Source organism: Mirounga angustirostris, unplaced genomic scaffold (genome assembly GCF_029215605.1).
Source record: "Mirounga angustirostris isolate CCGP_5_RB_7025 unplaced genomic scaffold, mMirAng1.0.hap1 SCAF_9, whole genome shotgun sequence".
NCBI classification, from domain to species: domain Eukaryota; kingdom Metazoa; phylum Chordata; class Mammalia; order Carnivora; family Phocidae; genus Mirounga; species Mirounga angustirostris.
The window spans coordinates 59,843,516-59,857,181 of record NW_026991717.1 but is presented as its reverse complement, the minus strand read 5'-3'; the positions used below and the strand labels follow the sequence as shown (position 1 = coordinate 59,857,181).

The 13,666-nt window shown below is 46.3% G+C and overlaps 1 protein-coding gene across 9 annotated transcripts in view; it reads right to left on the bottom strand.

The window, feature by feature from the left end:
• Nucleotides 1–330: 330 nt before the first annotated feature.
• FRMD5 (FERM domain containing 5) overlaps nucleotides 331–13,666 on the bottom strand; it is a 309,170-nt gene continuing 295,834 nt past the window's right edge. For 5 of the 9 annotated variants that reach the window (XM_064570531.1, XM_045900179.3, XM_054513561.2 and 2 more), the window contains 4 exons: nucleotides 12,062–12,136; nucleotides 11,420–11,488; nucleotides 10,370–10,476; nucleotides 2,475–3,989 (listed from right to left, as the gene is read on the bottom strand). In XM_064570531.1, coding sequence (XP_064426601.1) covers nucleotides 3,412–3,989; nucleotides 10,370–10,476; nucleotides 11,420–11,488; nucleotides 12,062–12,136 — 829 coding nt within the window. In that variant the 3' untranslated portion in view covers nucleotides 2,475–3,411. Of the gene's footprint in view, nucleotides 2,385–2,474; nucleotides 3,990–10,369; nucleotides 10,477–11,419; nucleotides 11,489–12,061; nucleotides 12,137–13,666 lie in introns of those variants that run through there. The other 4 variants (XM_045900184.3, XM_045900182.3, XM_045900181.3 and 1 more) reach the window with 4 other exon arrangements.

The window sequence follows — 13,666 nt, the reverse complement described above, 5'->3', positions numbered from 1 at the left end:
TTTGGTATCTAAGACTAACTCTGTAACCTTCAGAAAAATCACTTTTTGGTTTTCCTCATGAGAAGAATGAGGTCCAGTTCATCTCTAAAATCATTCCATTATTACAGCTTCCACGTTCTTAATAGTATTTATTTGGGGGGAGGGACAAGGATAATAGATGACTATTTTAAATGATTCTAGTCATGAACAGTAGTCAGTTGTATAAATCCCCCTGGGTATCTTTTTATCTACGTGTTGGTAACTTTAAGGAAGAAAAAGTGAGACAAGCTGTAAGTTAAAAAAGAAAGAGTCCACTCTTCCATGATATTTAAATATTTATTTAATTTTAAAAATAATTTTCATGGCACCAGTGATTTTATGCTAACTACATACTGCATATGTAGAAAAAAGTACATTGCTTTGAAGGAAAATGTAACTTAGAATTTTTGGCACACGAGAGGTTAACAACTATACTTTTTAATGAAACTAAGAAATTCACATTTGCAGGTAGTTTACCTTCTACTGCTTAAAGATGCAGTACACTATCCTTTAGTAAGAGTTTTATTTCACTCTGATGGATGAAGCTATGGAAACCATTGTTTTTTTTTCTTACAATGAGATCAAACTAATTTTGAGAGAAAATGGGAGACATAGTGGAGCACGGTAAAACCAGGTTAAAAATTTGAACAATGTTTAATGATGGGGAGATACCAAAAAAAGACTAGTCACCAACAAAGGAGTTTTGTTATTCAAGCACTATTTGAAAAGCAAATCAAAGGAAACTTTACTATCTGTATTTTCTGGGGTAAGCCCTGGAAAAAACCCAAAAGTTCTGTTCAGAGAGCAAAATCCAGCTCCTGGAAGTGGTATGGACTATTGTATTGTTAGAACTCTAGACACAAGTAACATACCAGGAAATGGAATACTGCATCTTTCTTTAATGTGACTATGAAAGGTCGGTGTCAAGGCTATCACTCACTGCATAGAAACACCATATTCTACAGACTGAGGTAGGAACACTACACTAAAAGATAATCTGCTATGTTGCATAAGACAGTAGATATCCAGGTTACAACCAGCCCCCTATCTCCTGACAGCCTTTTCATCTCTGAGTCTACTTTTCACTTCCGTCCTGTGCTAAGTAAAGCCTTTCCTGTGTAGATGACAAGTGGCAGTGGCTAGTTGGTTCTAATGATCCCTAATTTTTACTAGGATCTCCCTCAGTTTGTCTTGTCACTTGGTAAATAGATGTTTGTAATTCTGCCCAAATTGTTGCTGGTATGGAAATGATCAGACATTCCTCTTCCATTCTTAGATTCTGGCCGAGTTTTAGCATTTCAACACTTGATCTTGCTCATCTTGGCATCAGATACCTCTTTGCTGGTTGGTTGTTCAAGCACCCTTTATACAAGCAACCCCAGTATCTCCACTGGGAAATGGTCCTGGATCTGTAGCAAGTAGGGAATGGGAGCAGAGCCGGCCCTCTTTCTGCTAACATACCTACTGGTAAGGAGCATTTTTATTGTCTAGATGGGGTTGGCAAATTACGGCCTGTGGTCCAAATTCAGCTCCTAAAATAAACTTTTATTGGCACACAGCCATTCTCCTTGTTTATGTATTACCTATGGATGGCTGTTTTTGTGCTATCACAGCAGAGTTGAGTAGTGCCACAGAGTATGGCCCACAAAACCAAAATAAAAAATATTATCTGGCACTTTACAGAAGAGGCTTGCCAACCCCTGGTCTAGATGAAAGGGCATTTAAAATTACACAATCCACTCCCCCACCCCGCACCCCCTGTTAATTCAGCAGCTGTTAATACTCTGTATATGGACATGATTCTGCTATTTCAGGGCACAAACTAGGGGAGAGCAAATCTACAAGTGACTCATTTGTGTTCTGCATTTGGGGCTGCCCAACATCATAGGGTGTTAGCAGTGGCTCCACTGTTGTGGGGTTCCCAGGAATAGGTCTACTGACCATCCTTAAATGAGTCCTCAGGCCCCAGATGACTTAGAAATCTCTCCCTGAGATGAAAACAAGATCTTATAAGTGGTTGTTAAGAGTTGCGGAGCTTGGACCTTGGACCCCACACTCACCCTTCACATGCTGTGCTTTTGTATGCTTCCACAGCTTCCCTCAGCAAGGATGGCAAATGCTTTCCTACAATTTTTATTTTCCTGATGCAGAGGATGACCCTAGGGGGCAGTATTTCCACATCTAAGTGTTGGTCTCTGCCATATTCACCTTCTTTCTTTCGTAGGCATCTTTTAGTATGCCTATTTAGATTCTTTTCCTGGTCCCTTCCAAGGCTGTTTGTTGATCTTGGAATTCTATTTTCTGAAGCTTTTCATTCTCAGGATCAGTTTCTTTCTTGCATCATTTAGTTCATCAGGCTCTATTTTCTTAATCCATAAAGTAAAAACAAAATATGAATTGATAAGAAAATAACATTTGTTGTTAAAATATAAATTGAAATAGTTTTTTTGCGGGGGTTGTACAAAATAGGTACTGCTCTCTGAATCTCAACAGTTTCTCAGGTACCTTGGCTCTGGTTTCTGTTAACTACACTTTGTCCAACATTTCTGACAGTCCTGTCTCTGGCACCACTGAATTCAACTAATGTCTCTGGAGCACTATAAAAATCTTGAGGTTCTTCAGGAAAAAAAAATCACAGAAGTCTAATAAGTTCATTATACAAAACTCATGGTGATGCCCACTAGGATCTAGTCTAAGGGGACAGACTTACCCCACCCCTGCTCCTGCTGCTGCTGTAGCGGTGGTCCCTTCAGATGCCCACTCTGCTCAGATTTGGAAAAAACAAAAGGAAAAGAAAATCCAACTCAGACCATCATAAGAAGCAACTTTCCATTTAATCATTCTGTATGGATGTTTACTTTTTAAAAATCTCTGGCAAGAAAACCTAGATAGTTCCCATTGTCCAGACCCCTGGCCTGCCCTGCTGAGGCTGCACTGCTGAGTCTCCTGGAGCCCAGTAGGAAAGCTCCTGCAGAATACAGAAGACAACAGCTCTCTAGTCTTCAGCTAGTGTCCCATCTGCTAGGTGACACTACTGCGATAATCAGTAATAGTAAAATAAATTTTTATTTGATACTTTGAAAATAATACACATCTATGAAAAATCAAAATTCAAAACCAAAAATTATCCTGCAAATTGGGAGGATGAGAAACAGAGTCGCTGAGCCTTTCTTGAAAGAACCTCTGAAGGAAATGAGTTTTCCCAGTTTGTTTAGACAGGACATGAGCCTATCCTTTTTTTCTTCTGGGAAATGACCCTCCTAGGCTGTGGACTTTGAGTCATGAGAGGAGGACTTGGTACATGTGCCGATGGTTCCGCGATGGGTCCCATTGCTGGGAATGGGTAGCCAGGCTCCTTGGTCCACCTGGCTAGTTATTAGGAGTCATGCCTTCTCAGGTGTCAATGAGCAGGCTCACCACTGAGCGGATTTTGCAGGCAAACCATCGCCTGAGGGGACAAAAGTATTGATAGTGGAATTGTTCAAACTCGGGGGTCTGGCGGATATCGCGGAAAAAGGCAATGTCAAGGTCAGACTCAGTAAGGATGATCAGGAGAAGGAGCAAAACAAAGAGGAGTCCCATGGTCACAAGGAGCAAACGGAGGACACTTAAAACAAACTTATTCACCTGTTCCTCCTCTGGCCTGCCGTGCCCCTGACACAGGGCCCTCAGCTCTCCCCCAAGAGCCTCCACCTCTGCAGCAGTTGGAGTGCTGGCCTCAGACTCCTTCTCCTCTTCGATGCTGCAGGTGGCCCCATTGATCTGCCGGGAAAGCAGCATCAGCTCCAGGCTATGCTCGGCCACAGGGGTGGGCAACACACTGTCTGCAGGGCTGTAGGCTTCGTCTGCAATCACAGCGACTCGCTCGTTGCTGTCTGCCCGGCTGCTTCTCACGTGAGGCAGGAAGGTGTCCCCATGGGAGGAAGAACGCACTGGGGTGGAATGGGCACTGTCTCGTAGGGACTCCAGGCCTGCAAAGGCAAAAGGAATAGGAGTAGGCTTTCTGGGTCCCAGTGCACACTTTGCTGTCTGGTGGAGGCACACCCATTCTGTTTTAGGTTGTTACTAAAAGTTTGCAAGGAAGTCCTTCTGCACAGCCCATGTGATCAGCAGCAGTGGCCACTACACCGTTTTGATGTATCAGGAATAGGATAAAAGCAGCAGCAGACATGAGAGTGGCTGTGGTTGGAAGGGTTTTTTTTTCTTTTTACTTAGGGTTTTAGCAAGATTTGTTAAAGATTCTGCCTTTCTGGCTTTTGATGTCCTGGGCCTGGTTTTAGCCCCAGTTGAAAGACAATCTGAATCACAGACTATCCCTGATTCAGAGCTGGGGCCACAGTTCAGGGAGGTCAAGTCTCCCTCTTGGGCTGAGTGCCTTGAGAGGCAGGAATGGGGAGAAGATTGTTTTGCTTTACTGGGCCTCATCAAATACTGATTCTGGAGCTGCATGTCCTTCTAACAACCCAGCAGGCAGCTCCTTGAGCTCATGAGGTCATCTTTTGGATCGCTGCTGCTGGTCTCTTCAGCCTCCCACTTCTAGCTGTCCTGATTTTAGGGGATGTGAAAACCCTATCTGCTCTTCCTTAAGTGGTCTCTGATGGAGAAGGGAATAGCCCCTGGCTAGCTCTCTTTCTTTTCACCTTAGAATGAGCTGGGTCCACAGGAGGCTGACAATTCCCCTGTCTTTACACACTCAGAGTGCAGAGTGGTCTCTGAGAAGATCTTGTTGGGTCAGGGTGGAAATTGTCCTACATCCATTCTGGGGATGGGTCCTCTGCCCCCTAAAACTACCCATTATCTCTCTGCTTTCTCAGATGGAACATTTCTGTCTTTCCACAGCTCAATCTCTGGTAGTGAAAAACAGGAGCTGGTTACTTTGTGAAGTAAACAGCAGCCACTAGGCCGGAGGATGTGGGCCCAGAGTCACCAAGTATGGCCCACATCACAGTGCTCTCAAGGAAATGGCTTCTTGTTTCAGGTTCAATGTCTGCATTTTCCATTCCTGGCTACCTTTTTTTTTTTTTTTTTAAGATTTTATTTATTTGACAGAGAGGACAAGTAGGCAGAGAGGCAGGCAGAGGGAGAGGGAGAAGTAGGCTCCCTGCTGAGCAGGGAGCCTGATGCAGGGCTCGATCCCAGGACCTTGGGATCATGACCTCAGCCGAAGGCAGACACTCAACCAACTGAGCCACCCAGGCGCCCCCATTCCTGGCTACCTTGGGGGTGCCAGAGTGGCTCTGGCTCTCCCTGCATTTGTGGCCAATGGCAAGAGAAGCCAGTCCCCCTTTCATTGCTCTGAAATTGACCCTGACTTCTGCAAGACTGAACCAGTTCCCAGCTCTGTAAAGGTTTGACCTAACTAGGGCTGATTAGGGAGTTTTTCAGTTCAGGGCTAGCTTCAGAAGCCCAAGGGTCTCTCTTTAAAGGTGGCAGTAACCTTTCAGAAGTATTGAGTTTCATTTGGTTCTCTTGTGGTGTAGCCATGTGTACCCAGGCAGCCTGCCTGCCTGCCTAGCCTGCTGGAGCCCATTTCAGCCTAGGTGCAGTTAAGGGCTCTCCAGGGGAACAAACCCTGGGTTATAAACGGGTGGGTTGGGGTGGCAACAGCAGCCCCCTGCTGTCCACCTATACTCCCCATCACCTCATCATCAGTGTATTTGCTACAGCTCTCAGCTTCTGCTTTCAGGAGCTCCTCATGGTCCTAGTTGTATTTTGTTTTCCCCTGTGCTAAAATCTTAAGTTTGTATGTTTTAAACTTTTTAAAGTGCTTTCATCTTTCCACGAAGTCGTGAAGGCAAGAGGTTACAGAGCTTGCCTAATGACATGTGGTTGGTTGGTAATGGGAAAGGCAAGGATAGACTGCAAGCCTGTTTCCTGATGCTAATGATCATGTAGTTAGATTTTGGGCCAGGATGAATTAAGTCTACAGCCTTCACCTGCCTTAGATTTAGGTCCCAATTGCCCAAGAAACTGTTGTGAAATAATGTGAAATTAAGAGCTTGCCCCTTGTTCCAGAGCTCTTGATGCTCCTTTGATTCCCCCCCCACCCCCGTTTTTCTCCCTTATTCCTGCATTTGCATAAGCAGCATGAGGAATATATACCTGGTAGTATGTAATGAGTCCCTGATAGAACAGAGACCTTTAGGCCCTGATCACACATGTGTTGGTTCAGCTCCTTTCCCACCCACTCCTCCACCCTCCTTCCTCTGGAACCTCAGCACCCCCTGTACAGGGCTCCTCATAATCTTTCTAAAGGGTGTCTCCTCACAGAGACAACTCTACCAGATCTTCCAAAGCACAACCAGCTTAGCTACCAGAAGCCACTTCTGCACAAACTTAGCTTGGCCTACAATTCAGCCCTAAGCTTGCTGGGGAAGGAGAGAGGCAAAGGCTGTTACATCAGAGAGAACAAATCAGACAGACACCAGAAACCACATTATAAGTTGTTGGTGCTCTCAGTAAATAAGATAATGGATATGTATGCATTGCTAGTAAATTGCTTGACAGACAAAATTGCTCAGTGTTAGTTTTCTGTTCCCTCAACAGACCTCACCTGTAAGGTTATTATTGCTATGTCAGGCTAGTCTTGTATAGAACTTCAGGTTCACTAGAAACCACCACCCCTTCATCAAGCCCGTTATTCTGGGATGGACAGGGTGGGTACCATGGGTGGGAGCTGGCAAATGGCACAGCAAAACAGAGGAGTCTTTTTTACCTTGGATGTGCTCCAGCTGATTGCCTTGCCCAGAGGTGGCTTCCTGTGGGCGGGGGGGCACAGTGGTCAGGAGCCTACCCTGGAGCCGGGGCCCCATCCTCACGATGCGTACACTCAGTGGCCGAAGGCAGTGATTAGTCAACCGGAGCTGAACTCGGACTCTGGTGTGAATCTTAATCAGACTCTTCCCCATGGTGGCCCAGGCAGGCAGACACTTCTTCAGTGGAAACCAGCTGATCTCTTCATGGAAACCAGCCAGGCAGGGGGGATGCAGAGGGAAAGGATGGAAAACCAACTGGGGACAAAGGATTTTTGCTGACCTCAAGCCATGGCAGCTCGTTCACAGTGCCTCCTGTGCTGGAGAGAGAATGTCAGCTCTGCGAGACAGAACAGGCTGAGCTTCAGGGAAGAACAGCTCTGAGAGGCCAACGTTATCAGGGACTGGATTCAGTCAGAAGCACTTAGAGCCATAAAAAGTAATGCTTCCCTAGCATGTGACTGTTTCTCGGAGCCCCGTATAAGGGCCCCAGACTTCTCAGAGAGTGAAGTACCGAGAGGGCAGAGAACAATCCCACAGGGTAGGGAGCATCCCATAGTTCCAGAAAATGCAGGATGTGAAGCTACAAAGACATTGGGCTTTGGGTTGGGTGGCTCTGAAGTGTGAGGTGGCAGCTCTGGGGTGGAAATGGGCTGTGTCCCATCCACTGGGCTGTATGCTATTTGGCTCCCTGCTGCTGAGCTGTGCCCCGCAGGGTGCAGTGGATAAAAGGAATCAACATACCCAAGCATCCTCTCTGGCTAAGCCTGTGCTAACAACACGTGGTATCTTGGCATCCCTGAGAGCAGAGGGAAGGGCCAACCAGTGTACCATCATCTTTTTAACGGCCCCAGCTCATTGGAATTACATGGTCTCATTCAAATTGTAGTCTTATGTTACTGTTTTTGCAATTTTCCCATTGTTTTTAGAGATAGCAACCAAAGCTTTCCCCCTGGGAAAGGCAAATAGTTTCTGTGACATTAATTTATTTGCCATATGGACAATAGGAAAGAGTCTCTGATGCAGCATGAACCACTTTCAAATGTCCATAATTTCGTGGGAGTTTTGGTAGTTAGTGCCCTTCTTCTGAGACCCTTCATCATTTCTCTCAGCCCTTCCCTGTCTGGTTAGGTGTACAGTGAGGGTCAGCTATGTTTGCTGGGCGCTTTAAAGGTGAAACCCCTCTTGAGAGATGGTGTAGCTCAGCTCTCTGGGAAATAATCCATTCTTTATCTCCCCAGGCTTGATAATCCCTGCACTGATAGAGCCACTTAAATGCTAAAATCTTTTTTTTTTTTTCCCCCTACATCCAAACCAGATGTCCATCTGCCTCTCCTCACTGTGAGCCTGTTAGTGTCATTCCTGCTGGGGCAGTTCTTAGCTGCTTCTACTTTTGTCCTCCTGAATCTAATGGGTCCTGGGCTGAGGGCCATGACTGGGGATGAAGGCTATTCTTGTGTGTAGTCAGCCTCAGTCAGGCATGGGGTGTGAGCAGCAGGTTGGCTTGCTGAGTAGCACACGGGAGCCTGCTGTGCTATATAGTCTGCCAGGCATGAACTTCCATGGGGGCTGAGATGGTGACGGTGTGCCCTGGCCCTAGAAGTCTCTTCTTTACTAGCTTCCTTGGTGGCCTTCCCCTGCTGCACCCTCCCCTGGCATTTTACAAGCAAAGAGGACTATTTCGGATGCTGAGGAGACTACTGCTGCTACAATGGGAGAAGACAGCTTCTGGGAGGATGCTGGGGGCACAGCCAGAGCTGGTTGGGAACTGGGGCAGCCTCGTAGCTTGTCTTGGGAGAGCTCAAGGACCGGTTTCCCACTTCTTAGTAGTTCTGCTAACCCTGGTTGGCAACTACTATAAATGAGTTATACCCCAACATGGACAGCCTGTCTTCCCTTTTCTGGGAACATGGGTTTTACTGGACATTCTTCCATATGCTGGAGAACAAATGCAGATGGCTCTTCCCTAGACCTGTATTAGTGCTCAGTGTCAGAGGGTGGCCTTTTCTCTGGGAGGACAGCTGTTCTGACTTTTTACAGGAGCTTTGAGGTGAACCTGGTGCCTTCCGACCTCAGGATGGATAGGAAGAAGGGCCACGGGGGGGGGGGGGGGGGAGAAAGTTATGTTTCCTCAAAAGAAGAAATTCATTCTGTTTTCCTGAGATGAATGCCCCAAAAGAAGAGGGACAATGAGAGCTATGCTCAGTTCTCCGGCTCAGCCTAAGACTGGAGGAAAAACCAGGAGCCCGTGTCTGATGACAAACCTCAGTAACTTCATACTTTGCATAGCGATTATACTTCGTAGTTCAGAAGGCATCCTCCCACACCCACACCCCACTCTATGGTGGGGGCCACAGGCTCAGAGAGGTGAAGCAACCTGCCCTAGAGAAAGTACATGGCAGAGCTCTGATCCGAATCTCATCTTTGACTTCCAGAGCAGGCCTCTTTGCACTGTGCTTGTTCCCTGTCCAGTAAATGCTTTAATCTCTTTAAAGTACTTCTGTGTACATCAGGTTCCTCACAGCCCATGGGTAGGTACGCAAGGAAGATACCCCTATTTTACAAATAGAACAACTAAGATAAATAATTAAGGCACTTGATGTGGTTCCCCGGCCAGGGTTCTCAACCCCTAGACTGTAGTTATATGCCAGACTTAGATAATGCAAAGTCAGTGACAAATAAAATCCTAAACACAAACCCATGATCCTCACAGGGGAGCCGCAGAGTGATGTCCTTCCTAACCTAAGTAGTTCTTTATTTTCCTTAATCAGCATTCCCACAGAAAGGGCACAGAGTCTTCCCTTTCCAGGACAGGTTTGAAGCAAACCCACTGCTGTTCGTTGCAGCTTTAGATCTTCTGAGGTCCTACAAAAACATCTTCAGGAATGAAAGCATTCAACTTTATACCTGTGGGGCAGCTGAGTCAGTGACCATGAGGGAAATATTCCAGGAGTCTCCTAACAGTATTAACTACCCAGGGAGTAGAGAGGTATCAGGCTCAGCTACTGCAGTATCTATTCTGTGAAGATTCACAGACTTTGTCTCTTCCCCCCCAGGACCACCTTCTCCAAAGGGAGGGTAGGATAGAGAGAGGTGGGGCATATGAGATATCCCGAGATCATGTTAAAGAATTCAGATAGCAAGAGGACAGATTTCTCCCACTGAAATAGAAAGTGGTAGCAGCTATTAGGATGCTTCAGAACTAAGAGTTCATTTCTTGGTTAACTGCCTCAGTCGCCCTGATCATTTAAACTGTGGAGACTAGTCTGATCTGAAAAATAAGTGAAAAGCCTCTTGATGGAAAGCAATTTCAGAACTGCATGGAACCTGTTAGATGTAATAACACAGTCTCCCAAAGGTCTGGCCCAACACTCTCAGATTTAAACCCCCTCTTAGACTACAGCTTAGCAGGGTTGGGTGGGCTTATCCTTCACCTGACACCCAGCTGGTGTTCCCAACCACTGCATGAAACCTTCTCTCTTGCACTGGAGAAATGTGCTCCTGTCTCTAGTGCAACTTCTGTTCAAGGTCCCTGAGAGGAAGTGGTCCAAGTCAAAACTTAGAGGAACCCCATGGTCCTCTCCAGAGCTTATGCTCACCTTCCATGATGGAGATGTGAACAGCTCTTCTGCGGGTCCTGGGGACACTGCTCAGCCTTGGGCCATGGGTTATGGAGGGACAGCTGCGGCTGGGAACCATCCCTGCTCTGAGGTTAAAGAAAAAGAGAACTTTGTTAATTCAGTGCAGAGACAGATGTGGTCAGGACACAGAGTTGAGAAGTAGCTGCTAGAACTGCCTGGCTGTGTTAAGTTTTATTTTATTTTATTTTATTTATTTATTATTTAATTTATTTATTAAAAGTCTTTAATACCTATTTTTTGCCTTTAGTCCCTGGATTCCAGTCAGAGACCCTGCTTTAGACTCATCTCCCACCTCATATCCTAGACCCACCTGAGCCTTGCTTTAGTGCAGCAATGGTACCGCTGGTCTCTGGGCAGGTTTGTCAGGATGCAGAGCCCCAGCATAAGCAGTACTATAGAAAACATGCCTGAAAACTGATATGGCAGCCTCTCTGACTTCTGAGAGAGACTGCTGTTGGCAGGGGGTGCCATGTGAAGGTGGTAGTAATGCTCCCATTCCCAGAGATCAGGCTGGTTGGTGAACCCTAGCTGTCTTGGCCAATCATAGTCTTTCTGGATCTTACTAGGTTTAGGAGATATACGTGATGTGCAGTTACACATGAAGCAAGGATCTCAAAACTATTTTAGACCTAGTGTGGTAGGGCTGTGGGGCTATCCCTGGCTTTCTGTAATGGACTGATTCCAGAACTAAGGAAATCTTGCACTTTGGACATGTCCTCCATGGCCTATGACCACTTTTAGGATTTGGGAGGACAGTAGAGAAGCACCCAGGATGTGGTACTGGGTACTACGCCCTTCCCCGTGCTCCCTCAAGGCTCAGGGATACCAGGGTCAGACTGTTGCCCATGCCTTTAGCTGAGATGGATCTCTTCACCTTCCTGCCGTGTTCTCCTTCCCCTTTTGTGAGAGCCACTGCATCCAGAATCTTCATAGTACTGAAACTGCTGCCTTTTTGGAGCTTCTGGGATCTGAGCTCAACTGGTTTGGGGGAAGTCCGTGGCAGCCTACCTGTGTATTTCTGGTGGCTCCCGTTTGATCTTCGCACTTGACTCCATTACTTCCTTTGCAACTCGGCCACTATAAATAGTATAATAAAACAAGCAGCAAGGGATGAGACGGTGTTCTAGCACCAGGCTCCTGTCTAAGGCTTCAGATACTTTGGATGAACTGGGAGGTGGCCTCTTTGGCCTAGCCCTTCCCAATGTTTAGGTCACTGAGAAAGGCTTGCTTGCTGGGTAAGTTCTAAGATGTCCTGACAGCTTATCTTAGAAAGCTCTCTATCTCGAGTCGTTGGGATTTTCCATTTTCATTTAGAAATGATTTCTCATTGTCCAGCATGTTCCAGAAATATTGCAAAAAAAAAAAAAAATCTTTAGACAGACATGAAAAGAATCACTGCTACAGTTCTTATTTCACTGCTGTTGTGAGGGCAGAAGGAGAAGATACATATTTAAACCCTGCAGACAAACGGTGGCAGGGAAGGAAAGAAATAGTCAAAAGGACAGGAGACAGGAGAACTGGATGGGAACCTCAGGCTTTTTTGGAGGTTCCCAGTTTCTTTGTTCTCAAGGATAAGGACCACTGAGCCACTGTTCTCCAGAGAAGGGTCTGAAAATAGGTCCATAACAGTTACTTACTGTCACTATTTACCTGTATCGGAACCGGCTCCCTTTAAAGAATAAATTGCTGCTGGACACTGTGCGGACTTGGCTTGACTTCTCCAGCCTGCAGCAAGGCAAAGTCCAGTGTGACAGATGGCCTGCAACTGCCCCACAGGCTAAGGCAGCGCATTCCCAGCTCCTTCCAAAGGCTACTTGAGGAAACTCTTCAGGAAAAGGCCTTTCACAGCCCGGCTTGTCTCTGACTTTCCTTTAGGACCTGAGAGCTTCCTCACAGCCTTAGTGCTGGAGACAGTCATGTTGAAACCCATTTTCACGTCAGGAGTGTGAGGGCTCCCCAAGAGTGCTTCATGGGGTTCACCAGGGGGACTGAGACTAAATGTTATGGATGGTGGTCTGGGGGAATAATAGAATGCCACTCATCAAATTTCAGGCCATTTGTTAGCAATGTGACCTGGGGCAAATCTCTTTCCTTTCTTAGCTTTGGTCTTCTTATCTATAAAATGATGGAGCTACTTGACCTCAGGAGTCCTTTCCAGTCCTAGTATTTGATGATACATGTCCATGTCTGGGTAATTGTGGGTGGAAAAGAGAGTACGGGCTGCCCTTCCTATTTCATCCCCCTCTTGGAGAGTCATAAAATATGTTCTATTAAAGACTCTGAGAAGTCCTAAAATGAACAAACTAGCTTAACTTTAATATAAGTTCCATCATTTATTTGAACTTGGAATCATTCCCCTTCTCGCAGTAAGCCTATTAGCATCACTTTCAAGGCTGTAGACAGCTGATGTGGAGGCTCTGGAAGGCCATGGGCACTGTAAAATATCCTCTTAGGTGACTTCTCTGATCCCAAATGGCCTCTCACACTTAGAAAAGGAAGCTGGGGAGAACCATCCAGAGTGAAGCCTCCCAAGACCTGACTCAGCTTACAACATGCCCTGAGGTGCCTGGAGTGCTGATCTAGACAGGAACCGATCTGGGTCTGAAGCCTCTGTCATGAGCAGGCAGTCAGTATTTAGGGAGCTGTCTCCCAAATCCATGAATAGCAGTTCCTGGGAGATACCATCCCCACCTGTCTCAGGGTTCTGTGAGGCTCTGAGTCTCCTTGTCTTCTTGCCCAAGCATGTCCTTGAGTCTAACCTGCCTCCCTTCAAAGTACTAGGCCAACGACAGGGCCAGGGATCTGCACGTGAAAGGTGCTCAGGGTGATGCCAAAGTGGCTGCTGCTAAGACTTGGCACAGTTGGGGATCTGACCCCAGCTAGAGGCTTTTAACACTTAGTAAAGAACATTAAGTAATCAGTGGAAAAGTGAAAAACAGCCTCAGTTTCCACTGAGGGTGTTGGCAGGACTAGTGGGGGGGTGAGGGCTTTATTAATGGAAAGACTCAGACACTGAGTTTGGTCACAGATGCAGAAGCACAGTTCTGTTCCCATGACACAAAGAGAAAAACAAAGGTCTTCAGAAATGGTGCAGACATGTTTTCTTGGCTTTCCTTGGACAGCTAGGGACTGAACAGGAGGGAAATTTGACCATGCAAAAGTCTTTTTTGAGTGTCTTCTTCAGAAGATGAAAGAAGCCGACTCAGGTTATAATTCAGGCTGCCCATTCTGCTCATCCCTGATTCTAGTATCAAA